Raw genomic sequence first — 15,311 nt, forward strand, 5'->3', positions numbered from 1 at the left:
GGTTTTCCAGTGCATCCCGCCTTTTTTACTTGTAGAGCACGTCTAACATCACTGCAAAGGGCCAGGTTAGTCTGCTAGGTCATGAGGATGAGGTTTATAGCATATTCCTTTTAAAGAATAATGTCCTTACACATGGACTCTATTAAGATTTCAGATCTGTGATGCTGGAACTGAAGCCCATGTTAGTAAAGGTTTTACCTTGAAGCTTTCAAAAAAAAAAAAAAAAAAAAGAGGTATAGAGATATTCTGAAAAAGAATACATAACTGAGTAATACACGAAAATATTAATGTGCTAATTTGGAAAACCATTTATGAATAGCCATACCCATATCCAATGAAGACTGATACTAACTTTCCTGTCTCTTTGACTATGCTGTTTGAAAACAACCACGAATATGACAATTCACATTTACAGAATTTTCTCAGAGAACAGAAGTAGACCTACAAGATTTAAGACCCAAGGCATCTCTTTAGCTATTCAGGAATAGCTAGAAATCAGAGGAATCGTATAATCATCGAATCATGGAATCACAAGGTTGGAAAGATCCTACAAGATCATCTAGTTCAACCATCCTCCCATTACCATTGCTACCACAAGCCACTAAATCATATCTCATAGCTCCTCATCCAGACGCCTCTTGAACATTGCCAGGGATGGCGACTCCACCACCTCCCTGGGCAGGCCATTCCAGTGCCTGACCACTCTGAGAGAAAAAGTTTTTCCTTATGTCTAATCTAAATGTCCTCTGGCACAACTTGTGGCCATTTCCTCGGGTCCTGTTTGTTGCCTGGGAGAAGAGGCCAAACCCCTCCTCATCACAGCCTCCCTTCAGGAAGTTGTAGGAAGAAGCAGATGCCTGATTGAACAAAATCATGAAGCCTCTGGCATTTCAAGAATGCCATAAGGATTTATAAACAGTATGCCATTTACATGTGTAACAGATAGATATATGTATTTTCTTTTCTTGGTTTTGTTTGCTGTTGTTTTCCTTGCTTTTGGTTTAAAGCAGAGTCTATTGTGATGTTGTTATTACTTTACAATGCTCTATAGTTTCCAACAAATTGGGAAGTTATATCTTATTAGTTATGAGCAGTGTCTTCTCACTACCTCTGCAGAATAAAAGTGAGAAACCATCTGGTTTTAAATATATATATATATACACACACATATTTTTTAAAAAAGAAAAAACTGACAAGATAACGCAAAACAAAAAAAGCTCACAAGTGAAACAGAAACCAAAGGGTTTCATTAAATAAAGGTCTTTTGAGATTGAGGTGATGACAACTAACTTCTACTGTATCACACTGTGCTAAGCAGGCACACCACAGAAACTGAACTTCAATTTCTCCGAAGGCTATTAAGTTGTTTTACCGGCACCTGTCTGGAATTCAATGTCACACTACAAAATGCTTCCTTCTAATGTGGCACTTGTGCAGCTGTAACTCTGGTAATAAAAAAAAATAAAAATAAAAATGTTTCTAACTAAAAAGCCCAAAGTGCAAGTAAACACTGAGTGTGGCCTTTTTCTATTTGAACTAATATGTTACTGACCTTTCATTTGAGAACACCTGCATTATTATCAGCAATAGGTCTGTTTGTCAGGAAGAGTCCTGAGTACTTGGATAGAAATTATTGCTACTTTTGCTAATGACTCTGTTTCTCCAGATGGCAACAATAGTGGAGCATTACTCAGAAAAGAGTACTAATCACCGGGCAAAAAATACACTGCACAAGGCATGCTTCATCCCTTCCGCATTTTTTTTCCTAATCATATGTATGACTTATTAATAATTTTTCATAGAGGTAAAGCTGTACTTATTGTCCAAAGGAGCACTGAAAATGGAGGTGCATGAAGACCTTCACTAGAGCCACTGGAAAATGTTTTAGTAAACACAGACTTAGTTTGGTAAAAACAGGGAAAGAAGAACAAGGAACTTAAAAACATGGTAGCTGGATAAAAATCAGTCATTTTCAAACTTGTTTGTGATCAAGACTTTTACTCACATTTTATATACAAGGTATATAGTACAAGGTATTTCAAATTAAGCAGCTTCCCATGGCTTCCCTTCCTCCCTCAAAGAAGATCTCAATGTATCCTCAAGGAGCAACGCTATGAGAGGTAACAGGGAAAAGGTTGATTGGGAGAAGTTGTATGAAGGGACTGAGAAGGACCCCACAGCTAATGATCAGCAGAAGCATGTCAGAAGGTAGGCAGCAAAAAGAGAAGGATGAAGTATAAGGTAGAATCATAGAATTATAGAATAGAATAAGGTAGTATAAGGTATAGAATAGTATAAGGCAGAATTATAGAATACTGATAATAAATACTAATAAACATATCATTAAAGATATTAAACAGAGCAGGCCCCAGTACTGACCCCCAGGGAACACTGCTCGTGACTGGTTGCCAGGTGGATTTCAATCCATTCACCATGACTGTTTGAGCCCAGCCCTCCAGCCAGTAGAGCAGCCAGCAGAGTTTACCTGTTTATGCCACAGGCTGCCAGCTTCCCCAGGAGAATAATGGGAGATGGTGTTAAAGGCTTTGCTGAAGTCTAGGCAGACTATGTTGACAGACTTTCCATCATCCACCAGGCAGGTCATTTGATCATAGAAAGAGATCAGGCTAGTTAAGAAGGACCTGCCTGTCACGAATCCATGCTGACTGGGCCTGATCCCTGGATGTCCTGTAGTATCACCCAGGATGATGTGTTCCATAACCATGACCATAACCATTGATAGATGGTAGAAAGCAGTTTGACAGTCACCTCTGCCACAGGAGGTGAGACCCATCTACAGCAATCAGGCCAGGAGCCAAGTAAACCATGGTTGAAAAAAACCCAACAAAATTCCTGCAATTTCACCAGCCTCTCTGCCACATATTTATGAGATAGGTTTTTCTGGTCCTCCCAGTATCCCTCACTACCACTGAAGGAATAGAGAAAAATACCACCTGTACTCCTGCTCCGTCAACTAACACCTCAGTGCCCTGAACTCCCTTTTGATAGCCCTCAAGCTTCTCTTAGCAACTTTATCACTTCCAGCTTGAACTGCCAGTAAAGGGTAGTAATCAGAGGGTTGAATTAGACCAGAATGTTTTTAGGTAATGTCCCTGACCTGGGCCCCAGGGAGGCTGCACAGTTCTGTACAGGTAGGGTCTGGTTGCCATATCAGGCCCTCCATTCCCTGCAGAAGGGGATTGTTTACAATAATTACCCTTCTTTCTTGGCAAAGGCAGTCTTGATGTGTGGAGTTGACCACCTCGCCCTAGACAACCTCTTGTGTGGACCTTCCACTGCATCTGCACTTCCTTGTCCCTCAAGTTCCAGAGCCTCAAACCTACAGCAGACAGGTACGTGGGGACGCTAGGTAGATAGAGAGAGGATATTTGTGATTCCAAGCTGGGACCTGTTTCCATACCTCCTCCTTTCTTAGGTCTCCTCCCTCTGCCAGATGGTGGAAGGGTAAGGAGTCCACCACTGTTTGGGGTGTATCACCCCTGTGCCTTTCTTGATGGTATGGCAAGGAGTTACTCCATCAATCTCTCTCCTGCTCATACTCCCTGATGCTCCTTATCTTCTCTACCTCCTCCTTGAGCTCTGCTGTCTTGAGCAGATCATCCACCTGCTTACAGCTCAGGTAGGTGGTATCCCTGCTGTCCTTGACATTAGCAGCAGGTTCAGGCACTCCCTGCAGCCCAAGACCTGAACAACAACATTTTGGGTCAGGCACCCTATCTGAATTGCCTCGTTCTTTTTGGTAAGAGCTTCCTGCCTAGTGGAAATCATGGCCAGATTTGCTGTGTAGGAGGCAGCCAATAAGTGAGACGAAATGAAGGTAGTCTGGATGAAGTACGACAGCAGGGAATTAGGTCATTTGGAATTTCTGTAAATTAAACATTGTTCCTGTAAATAAAACAAACTGTTCTGCAATGAGTATCACCCTGGAGCAATGTTGACTCAACACAGATTTGCACCATTGAAAAGCGAATAGTACTGTCAGTATATTAAAGCACTTCTTGTTTCTGGTAGTCCTGGAAAATTAACCTTTTTATCTCCTTACCTGCTTCATTGGTTCTGATCATGCGGGATGGTGCACTTGGGTCTCCAGTCCCAATTTTGTTGGTTGCTACAACTCTAAACTCATACTCCACCCAGGGGTTCAGTTCAACAGCCATAGCAGACTCCATGTCTCCACTTATCACATCAGGAACTGCAGACAATGAAGAAATGTACAGGTCACTCAGAAAGCTGAATCTCACATGTAGTGTTTCAGTGGCAAATGTGTATGACCATTAGATATGACAGATATAAAGGATCAAATATGTTAGAAATCACAGTTAGTTTTCTGACAATGTGGTACTCCTGAAAAGGCAAAGAATAAAAGGTAGAGGGGAGGGATTTCTGCTTATTCACAGCTGCATCACTCAGGAGTCTTTTTGTTGTCATTTTATGGATGTTGCTAAGTAACATGAAAGGAATAATAATAATTAAAAATAAAATCAGTGCTTTTAATTTATCATTGTTATTTTAAGAGTATCTGCAGTTGCTGCTGGTTATTTTTGTCACAGAGCAGGAGTTTCGAAGAGCCTGCTTGTGCAATTTAAAGTTTTTCTCACCTGTTTTTACTGTCTGCCAGCCAAGAGAAAATGGACTGCGTGCTTGCAGGTTGTAGAGGGAGATCGGGCTGTGATTGTCTGCCCCAGGACTCCAGGAGAGTGTTGCTGTGGTGTCTGTAATTTCCTCCACTATTACAACCCCTGGTGGACCAGGAGGACCTAGAAACAAATTGGAATAATCAAACAAAGCACATCATCATTGCCGTTGAACAGTAATAATACAGGAGAGATATTCCGTAGGGAGTTCAATACCCATGAAAAACAGGAGTTAAAATGCACACTACTACATCATGGTAATACCTTGTACAAAAAATTTCTACTGGCAAACGTGATTGTTTCTACTCTTTAAATGTTATGCAGGTAAGAAGCAATTAACCTGCCTGAGTGACAGCAGAAGAACTAGAAATAGAAACAGGTTTCTATAAAATCCTGTTTATAAATGTTCTGAATGTAAAATTGAAGGAAAAAAGAAAGCATCCAGGCTAGATTGAACAGTCACAATCACATCTCTTTGTGTGAGAATTCTCAGCAGGAGAAGTGAATATCAAAATGAAGCAAGGTTGCACACGTTTCGTAAGTAGAATACTAATAATACTAATAACTGAATTAAGAATACAACATATATCCTTACTATCAAATTCACTAATTCAATAAAACAATCTGGACTACTGTCCTTCTGAAAGTCCATTTATTATTTGACTGAAAGCTACTGAAAACAGAACCCATACCCAAATATATTTAAGACTGATATTTACTGTGATTCCTTTAAAAACAAATAAAATCACCAAACAAGTTCTCACTGGAGAAAGTAGACTATTATTTATTCCACTTTGCTATACTTAATAAGAAAATACCAATCATCAGTTTTTAAGTCATATGACTGGTCCAATAAATGAAGTCTCTCGTAATAAATACAAATTTGCCATGAAAACTTGCCTGTAGCTTCCTCCTTACCCCTAATTTTCTCCTTTAATTCTTCCTGATATTGATCTTAATGGTGTTTTAAAACATTGTTCATTTGCACTTTCCAAACCAAATTGGAGGCAAGTTTTCCCTGGTTCAGGATCCTTTTTTTTTTTTTTTTTTTTTTTTTGCAGCTGTCTGAACCAGATGTTTATGGGGACAGGCACATCTCTGTTATGGGCAAATGCAGGATAAAAATGTCTCTTGTGATTTCCTATACTTAAAAGCTTATATAAATCCAGCACAGGACTCAATACTTCTAATGGTACTTAATTCAAATATTGCTATCATTAATAGCTATAATTAATTATGAAAAATCTGAATATTTTTGGCATCCATTTCTTTCCCAGGTTCCTCTTCTTGCAGGCTGAAGTTCTGCTTCTGCATAGATGGAAATATGTGAAATCAGAAATGCACTGTCTATTTTCTCCCAAAATGAACATGCAGGAAAGGTAATGATGAAAACACTTTTATTAATAAAATGTGGATGCATTTCTGGAGAAGCCCAATGCTCTTTGCATGTGTCAGACTGTCTTTTGAAGTTATAGTGTAGCAGATCCTTTGAACACCCTCCATTCCCTTCCATCTTAACTGTAAGGTACTATGAGTGGTGCGGTCCTAGGAGAGCTCAGCAACTAAGGATAAGAGAGGTAGATACTCAGGTGTGGTTTCAACATTTGATGTTGCAGTTGTAGCTAGAATCTCTACATTGATGAACTCACCATTATCTATCTATCTATTTATCTATCTTCCTACCTATCCAATCCTCCTCTGTCTCTCCATTTTCTGTCTTTTTTCCCATTGAAAGTTATTAAGTAACACAAGGCTTACTTCAATTTCCTATAAACTCACATAATTTAGCCACACAGAAAGGTATAATTGTAAGTGTGCCAGTATTTTTAAGATAATTGTAGTACAGAGATTCTGAATAAAACTGATGATTTTATTTGGATCCTGAGTGATGTTTTCACCTTAATCTAACTGAGTGAGGAGGCTTTGTGAATCTGGTCACCCTTCCCTCAGTTCATAGGTGGAACGTGATAAGACCCGCTTTCATTTGCAGTTGAAAGGTCTTGGTTTTCTTTCTGTGAGAAAGCATAATAGAAAGCTGCATGACCCACACAACATCCTGGTCACCAAATTGGAGAAAAATGGATTTGATGGATAGACCACTTGCTGCATAAGGAATTGGCTGGATGGTCACACTCAGAGAGTGTGGTCAACTGCTCAGTGTCCAAGTAGAGAACGGTGATGAGTGGCATTCTTCAGGCATCAGTGCTAGGACCATTTAACATCTTTGTAGGTGACATGGACAGTGGGATCGAGTACACCCCCAGCAAGTTTGCAGACAACACCAAGCTGAGTGGTGCAGTTGACACGCTTGAGGGAAGGGATGCCATCCAGAGGGACCCGGACAATCTTGAGAGGTGGGCCCATGCTAACCTCATGAAGTTCAACAAGGCCAAGTACAAGGTCCTGCACCTGGGTTGTGGCAATCCGAAGCACAGATACAGGTTGGGCAGAGAATGGCTTGAGAGCAATCCTGAGGAGAAGGATTTGAGGGTACTGGTTGATGAAAAACTTAGCATGAGCTGGCAATGTGTGCTTGCAGCCCAGAAGGATAACTGTATCCTGGGCTGCATCAAGAGAAGTGTGACCTGCAGGTCAAGAGTGGTGATTCTCCCCTTCTACTGCACCCTTGTGAGACCCCTCTGAGAGTACTGCATCCAGTTCTGGGGCCCCCAGCATAAAAGGAAATGAAGCCGGACACAGAGGTTGTCAGAGGATTGGAGCACCTCCCTTTGTGGACAGGTTATGAGAGCTGGGGCTGTTCAGCCTGGAGAAGAGAAGGTTCCAAGGAGACCTTATAGTGGCTTTAAGGAAAGGAGGGCAGGGACTATTTTTATTAGGACATGTAGTGATGGGATGAGGGGAAATGGCTTTAAACAGACGGAGGGTTGATTTAGACTAGATATTAGGAAGAAATTCTTTAATATGAGGTTGGTGAGACTCTGGAAAAGGTTGCCCAGAGAGACTGAGGATGCCCCCTCCCTGAAGGCATTCTAGGCCAGGCTGGATGGGGCTTTGAGCTACCTGGTCTAGTGGGAGGTTGGAACTAGATAATTTTAAAGGTCCCCTTCAACCTAAACCATTCTGTGATTCTGTGTTTCTAAAGATGTGTCATCTTCACTCCTCCATTCCTCCATGTAGTTGCTCTTCTCTGTTGGGATGCAGCAGGTCAGGCCTTTGTCTCAAAATAGTAAATCCTGGGGCCAATTTAATAAAGGAGGGAGGTCTTCAATCTTCATCATCTATTGTTTCAGGCTCTCTGTTGATGTAGGAAAATGCTAGTGAAATATTTATTTGTAGCCATGGGGGAAATTTTAAAGGAAATCTGGCATTCTGATACAATCATATGCTTTTACTGAGTTGGAGCCCCAGGCCAAGAATTATAGCATGGTCCCAAGCACAAATAAAATTAAAAGAAAATATTTTAGTACTTGTTTTCTACAACAATATTTCTTCCATGCACACTGAATATTACTGAAGAGTTTCTAGCCATGGTATTATAGGAAAAAGAACAAGTTTCTTACTTATATAAAAACACATAAAATATATTTATGCGGATGTCTCCTGCTAAATTCTCAATATATTTTGTTGTAGGAGTTCTCTCATGTTTTTTAAACCTTTTAAATGCATTCCAAGTCATGACAATGTGTCATTATGCTTTCTGAGATGTGTGCTCTTACACATTCTGCAGGATGACTGCTAAAAAGCATTTCCATTTCCAACAGCAGGCACTCGTGAAAGCGGATTAATAAGGGACAAAAGCCTCTGTGATAACAAATGTATGACAGTTAGCCAGGACCTGAGTGCTATGCAGATGTCACTCATTTTTATAGAAATCTCATTAAATTTTATGCTCGGGTGTTATCATTCATGGTGTCAGCTGGATGGCTAATGCAGAGAAGCTTTTTTTCCCAAGGGCTCTGTTATTGTTCAGGATCTCTAAAACAATTTTTTAGTTGAGAATAGCCAATTGGGGAAAAAATGCACTGTCTGCTCAAATGGTTCTCTGGAAACTACACAGAAAATGACTGGTCGTAAGTGCATTACAATGCAGTTGACCTTCACAGGGAAGATATTTGAGGCTGCAATAGGCTCTTATGCAGCTCTAGGAACATTGGAAATCCAGCGTAAGGATATTAGTCAGTTATCTTCTTTCAGAGCAGTTCCATTGATGGATGCCTCATTTCAGGACATGCATGTATGCATTTTGGCGAACTTCTTTTATGTGTTTTTTTATTGTTGGGATTATCATCCTGAGAGGTCCTTTAGATTACTTGCTATGATTCAATGTTAACATGAGAGTTCTTTAAAGACTATTACCAATAATAACTCTAGTAATTCAGAGAGGCAGTGCCCTTTCCTGTGAATCCCAGGATGTCCACTGATTTATTTCACTGCACTCTGATCAAGATAATCCTTACTTTTACCAAACTAATAAAAACTCTGATATGTAACACTTCATGAATATAGAATTCTTGGCCTGAAGGTTTTACTTTCTGAATGACAAAGTGTAATAGCTTGTCATCAAGAAGATAATAGGTTAAGAAAAAGAGGAAGAGAAAGAGGTGGTAACTACTGGATAATGGAAAAAGTACATGACAAAACAGGACCTGGACTGTTTCTTGTAGTATAAATCCATACTGAAGTGTCCACCTACAGCTCTGCATATACTGATGAACAAGAGGATGGATCAAAAAGTGTGATTTGTAATGAATGCATTGGGCACTAAGGCTACATTCTCAGCCTTACTCCTACAAATGTGATGTATTCAAGTGGTAAGACAGCTACATAAAGCCCTGGGAGGATGGAGAAGACATAATCCAATCTGACCAGGACAGTCAAGGAGGTCAGACTGGAAGATAATGAAGAGAATTATGTTGATGTTCCAGCCTGGATAGTTCTGACAGCCCCTTGTGTCCTGCCTGTGGTGGTACTTAGGACATTTTGTGCTCTTTTGTCCTGATTGTTTCCCTGCCATGTACAAATCTGTAAACAGAGGGAATTTCTGTTCTATTTTTAAACTCTTAAGATTCTCTCATTCAAATTGTTGAACACATTATAACTTTAAGACAAAATCAGATTGCTGGAAGTTCTGGTCTGGAGTCTGTAGGTTAAACAGCTGATGCTCCATCTGCAGCAACATATTATCTTCCAATACTGTAGATGTTTCAGCTATGTAGGTCACTCTGAAAGTAATGCTTCCTATTTATTTTCATGTAAACTACACCTGATACAGAGGGCACAATAGCACTATTTGATAGAGGAAATTCTCAGCTACAAAACACACCAGCAATGAACAACAGTCTGCATGCTGTTCTCATAAAAATCTGCATGGCCATTCAGAACATGTCTTGTCTTTCACTTCATTGTTTCTACTGCTGAAGTGCACCACCCACTGCCTCCCTGCACTCATATCCATTGTTTGGTGTCAGCAAGCATTGATGAAAGTCAGTGGGTGCAATTTTTTTCTACAGGGTGGAATTCAGTTCCACACCTTTGCTCCATCCATACTTTCATGTCAGATAACATTTTGTCAGACTACTTCTCTGTTGCCCTCTGTTGAATGACAATAAAATGTAATGGAATATTGATGGAAAGATTCAATGTCTACTGCCATTCCACCAACATCTGCCTCTGACACTGTGGGCCAACAGAATAAATAGGAGACATTACTTTTGGAGCAGCCCTTGTAAAATTATATACTAAAGAGAGCCAAAGAATAGACCTTATTGATCTTATGTACCTTTGTGCTGTTTGCCTGTCCCTTTCAAACCTATGTTATGCCAATTATGCCTTTTTCTAGAGAATACTTGGGCATAAGAAATGATTTCCATGATCTGATGCAGATGAACAGGTAGTCTGTGGTGCCTACCCTTGTTCAACAAAGGATGCAGGACCAAGAATGTAACTGTTCATATGAAAAGTCTGCTGTACCCATGGACATCAGAGAGCATTTTACATTTACAGTCATATCAGTGTGCCCAACGAATGGGACCTGTACTTAGGGCATCTCCATGACCTTTGCTACAGTTCAAATGTAATTTCAAGAACCAGAAAGAATTTGCTGACCTTGTTTACATTCTATGCAATAATGCTGTGGCTGATGGCCTTTAAACCCAAGTGCTTGTCTTCAAGTTTTATTGGCAATATCACAGCTGAAAGGAGCTGTGTGGTCAATGTAACCAGCAGTTCCCGAGTTATATTTGATCCAGGTCAGTGGAGTTCAGAGGAGACGTTACTTCTCTAAAAATATAACATGAGCAGATTTCTTTCTTAGATAACGTAGTTTTGCCAGTCTACAAGATGAATAGGTTTAAATTCTTTTTGAATATATATTTTTATTTTTAGACCACAAAACATGTACTTTTAAACCACATTTTGTAGTCACAAATGCTTTCATTCCTTTATGCTACAAGATTGGTCTCTGCTCCATTTCAAAGTTTTACAGCTTCCAAGTACCTGTTTGATCTTAAAGCTCATTTTCCTTACAGTAGACAAGCTCAGTGCACCTGGTTAGCTTTCTGTGCACTGTCTTGCAATGCATACTGCTCACTGCAGGAGAAAGATACTTTCCAGTCTATTTTAAAGCAATCTTCCTGCCATGAATGTAGTACTAACATTTACATAGTTTGAAAGATTCTAATTATTTTAATATATACTATTAAATTTCCAAGGGCATACAGAATTAATACAGAGTATTAAGAAGACTGGACATTATTTTTAATTCCTCTGAAGAAACACAGTGTCATTCAACATCCATAATAAGTTTGAACAGTATGATCAAAATGGATAATAAAAATAAACAACAGTAAACAAACTATTGCTCAAATACCCATAAAATATCTGACATCTAAATCTTGTAAAATCTTTATGTATAGACCATAGAAATAGTATTATAAACAAAGTTAACTATTAATTCTTAGAGACCACAGGTCCATTTGTAACAGAACTGACACAATAACATAATCTATTTTTGAGCGGTTCCTAAAATAAACTGTAGTATCTTAAAGCATATAATAGATAGTACTTAAAATGTTTTAAATAGAAATATGTAAATTACTGCATGTGCTGCAACAATCTTTTATGTGATCATTGATGAATACAAGGAAGCATGTAGAAGCAATTCCTCTGTTTTATTTATTTGATCTTCGTCTGTCATGGTTTTATGATTTTTGGTTAACGGTACTCCACATCATAACATCATGTAGTGCACTGGGAGTTAAAGTGTTAATGCTCCTGTTCCAGGTACCTGCCCAGAAGAGAAGAACTACACACCTCAGGGGGCTTTTTGTTCAGAGAGGAGATATAACCCCTGCTAAGATCACCTGAAGCCCCTTTGTTTTTCCTTTGGCTCTCCTCCCTGCTGCTCATCCCGACCGCAGGCATCACCTCAGCACTACTGTAAGGCCTACAGCTTTCAGATACTCTCTCATCATATTTGATTTATTAGCTTCAATTCTAATTATATTGTATTATAGTGTGCTATCTTGCATTCCGATATCATATTTAGTAAATCAGTATGTTTCTCCTCAGATCATTGCTGCTGATTTTAATTATTTGGGGTTCCCTGTTTCCCCTTTCTGGAGGTGTGGATCTGAGGATCCCTGCACCCCATTAGTCACGGAACCCGGCCGAACCAGCTGTAAACCATTGACGCTGTGTTAAAAAAAAAAGAAAAAAAGCAAATTTGCAGGCTATTTGCTATTGTATTACTGTAATTCTCCTGGTAATGGTCCTTTTCCTCACTAAGTTTTTCCAGGCATAGCTACTTCGCAGTTTCCAGAATTACTACAGGTTGCAGCTTATACTGTTTACGTTGTAGAAAGTCAAACACTGAGTCAGTGGTTTATAGGACTGGTTCTCTCTGCTCCTTTGTAAAACCAGAGCTTGGCCTTGACTGTGTCTATACTGCTTAAGTGAAACAATCTGAAAGAAAGTTTATTAACTTGGAGGTGAGATGGCTGGTTCATAGAGCATTTTAAAGCAGTTTGTAATACAGCATACAACATCTGGCCCAGTAGTTTACGGTCAGTACTTACTAACTTGAGTGTAACATACTGAAAAGGAGTTCTGAAAGAATAATTTACAAATAGGTCTTAAGTGACAGAATTTATTTGACAAAGTTACCAAATCAGTAACATATTATAATATATATGTATTAATTCATTAAATATATATTAAAATATTGGAGACTTGGTACTTCTGATTAGGCACTGAAGCTTTCACAGATGTTAAAAAAAGCCTTTACTTCACATTCTTATATTCCTAAGTCTATCATGATGAGCCTTAAAAATAAGACAAGAAAAGGATAAGTGTGGAAAATAACCCACATCACTCACTTTGAACAGTCTGAAGCACTGTTCTGATTTACATCAGACTACAGTGCCATGCAATGAAACTCTTCTGTGCAGGAAACTCCCTGGTGTTCTCTCAGCCCACTGCTGCAGCAGGAGTGCCTCACACTTCAGTGGGATCTCTGTTCTTAAAAGAATACAGAAAACCTCAGACTGACCTTTGTAAAAGTTGCAGACTGCTGTGTGACATCGACTCCCACTATACAGCTGAACTGTACAGCTGAACTGTACAGTTGCTTTTCTAAGCCAGTCCTCCAAGCCAAGGATCCTCTAAGCCAATCCAAATTTGCAGAATAAGGAGAAAGGAATATTACTAGTGCCTGAACATAACATGCATATTTACCCTGTATTAGAGCCTTCTGCTTTAGTAATCAATTCACTGTGAAAAATCAGTGCAGAGATAGTCAAGTACTGGGGTGTCAATGATAGGTGGAAATCCAGCCAACTTGAAACATTTTGTTACTGTGCTTCGTTGCTAGCAAATATTCACTGAAAATTGAAGATATGAGTGGATAAATAAAGGCTAGAAACCAGAAAAGGTATGTAACATGGGAGAACTATTTTTGAACTGAAGTCAAGAATGAGACTGACATTCACAAAAATCATTAATCATTTCTGCTTCTTAAATGGCTGATGACTTCAAGTGTGGGGGAAAATATAAATATATTTATTTTATAGGAAATATATAGGTTCTTTGTTTCAAACTTTGTTTACATGAGAAACAGCTATTCTGCTTACATTTTCCTCAAGCAAGCAAAACCGCTAGGCATACATGAAGTGTAATCAAGCGAAGACTTGGTGTCAGCAGTGTAAGTCCAGTGATATGACTGTTGTTACGTTAATTCACTCCAGTAAAACTGCTTCTTTTCCCATCAGACGTACACAATACCTTGTGCAAAATTCCTCTGAAGTAGCACATCTGTGCATGCCTAGTGCCAGAATAGTTAGTTACCACCCTATATGAAAAGATGGTTTCTCTTCTGGATGCCCTTGAATTATATCAGTCTACCCCATATGCCTCCTGCTGCTGCTACAGGCTCTGATGATTGCCTTCCAGAAAATCTTGCAGTGGCATATAAGTCTTTTTGCTCTTATTCTTCTGCTAGAGGGGAAATCTGATGTATGTCTTTTATTTAGCTTTCCCAATTCAGAGTACTGGCTTAATCTGTTGACAGTGGTTGAGTTCCTTTTTTGGGCACTAGCCAGCTCAATGAAATAATCAAACATTAGTGATACTGGAAGGGACCCTAAATCCTACACTAAAGAGTCAGGCTCTCATTTGTTTCTCACCTGGCTTCTATTTTTCTTGCTACTTTGCCTCATAAAGGGTATGGTGTGTCTTGATCCCACTTAAACCACTACTTGCAGATATAACATCCTCTTGAGAAGAAGCAAGTGCGTTTCTGAGTCAGGATCTGAGCGAACCCAAAAATGATATCGTTCCTTGTAGCTGAGCATTGCAGTTGCCGAACTTGATGGTAAATGGTGAGCATCACATCTTCTAAATTGAATCAATGGCCCACAGTTCTTGGGCTTTGAGATGAATCCTATGTGTCATCCTTTTCATATATACAGAGGGTTAACGACCACTCTGAGGACTTCCACAGAATTAAAGTATGCATCTAGAGAGTATGGTAGATCTCAGATGGATGACTCTATCCAGCTGAGGAGCTTCTGTATGTGCACAGAAGCCTAAATATTTAAAACTCAAGCACCTGGTTAATAGGTGAGTGATTTGTGACCTTTAAAATGTCTCTAGGGTGTTTGAACACCAAAATGTGAACTTGCTACATAACCTCCTTGGGCTTAGGTGTCAGAGTCAATGAAACACATCTTGCTATAAATCATAAAACAAAAGTAAAGTTAATATGCTTTAAATAAAAGACTGACTTATTTATTTATGTTAATAATAATTTAAGCAATTTGTGATGATGAATAGCAGATAATTTCACAGAAGCTTATCTTGAAAAAGGAAATATTTTTGCCAAGTTATGGAGTAATCTATTTGAACATAAACAGATCGTGCCAAGTATGTCAGGACAGCAGTTGTCTGAAGGTCATTGTTAACTAGCAGGAGACTGGCATGAAATACTTGTCATTCATAACCCATATCTAGATTAAAATGCAAGACACTTAAGCTGGAAAGCTAATGTACTGCCTGACAGGTCCAGCTGTCAACAAAACATCTCTTCTTAATGACACCTGCATTCTTGGTAACATTAGAAAAATGAAACAAAAGGGGAAAAATAGATAACCTGAGCTCAGAAAACAACATCTAGAGAACAAAGAAATGACTAGAAATCAC

At 39.2% G+C, this 15,311-nt stretch overlaps 1 protein-coding gene across 9 annotated transcripts in view; it reads right to left on the reverse strand.

The window, feature by feature from the left end:
* CNTN5 (contactin 5) overlaps positions 1 to 15,311 on the reverse strand; it is a 603,593-nt gene that overhangs the window by 37,794 nt on the left and 550,488 nt on the right. For all 9 annotated transcript variants that reach the window (XM_015279880.4, XM_015279870.4, XM_040707026.2 and 6 more), the window contains 2 exon segments: positions 4,620 to 4,778; positions 4,064 to 4,213 (listed from right to left, as the gene is read on the reverse strand). In XM_015279880.4, coding sequence (XP_015135366.2) covers positions 4,064 to 4,213; positions 4,620 to 4,778 — 309 coding nt within the window.

This window comes from Gallus gallus, chromosome 1, assembly GCF_016699485.2.
Source record: "Gallus gallus isolate bGalGal1 chromosome 1, bGalGal1.mat.broiler.GRCg7b, whole genome shotgun sequence".
Lineage (NCBI taxonomy): Eukaryota > Metazoa > Chordata > Aves > Galliformes > Phasianidae > Gallus > Gallus gallus.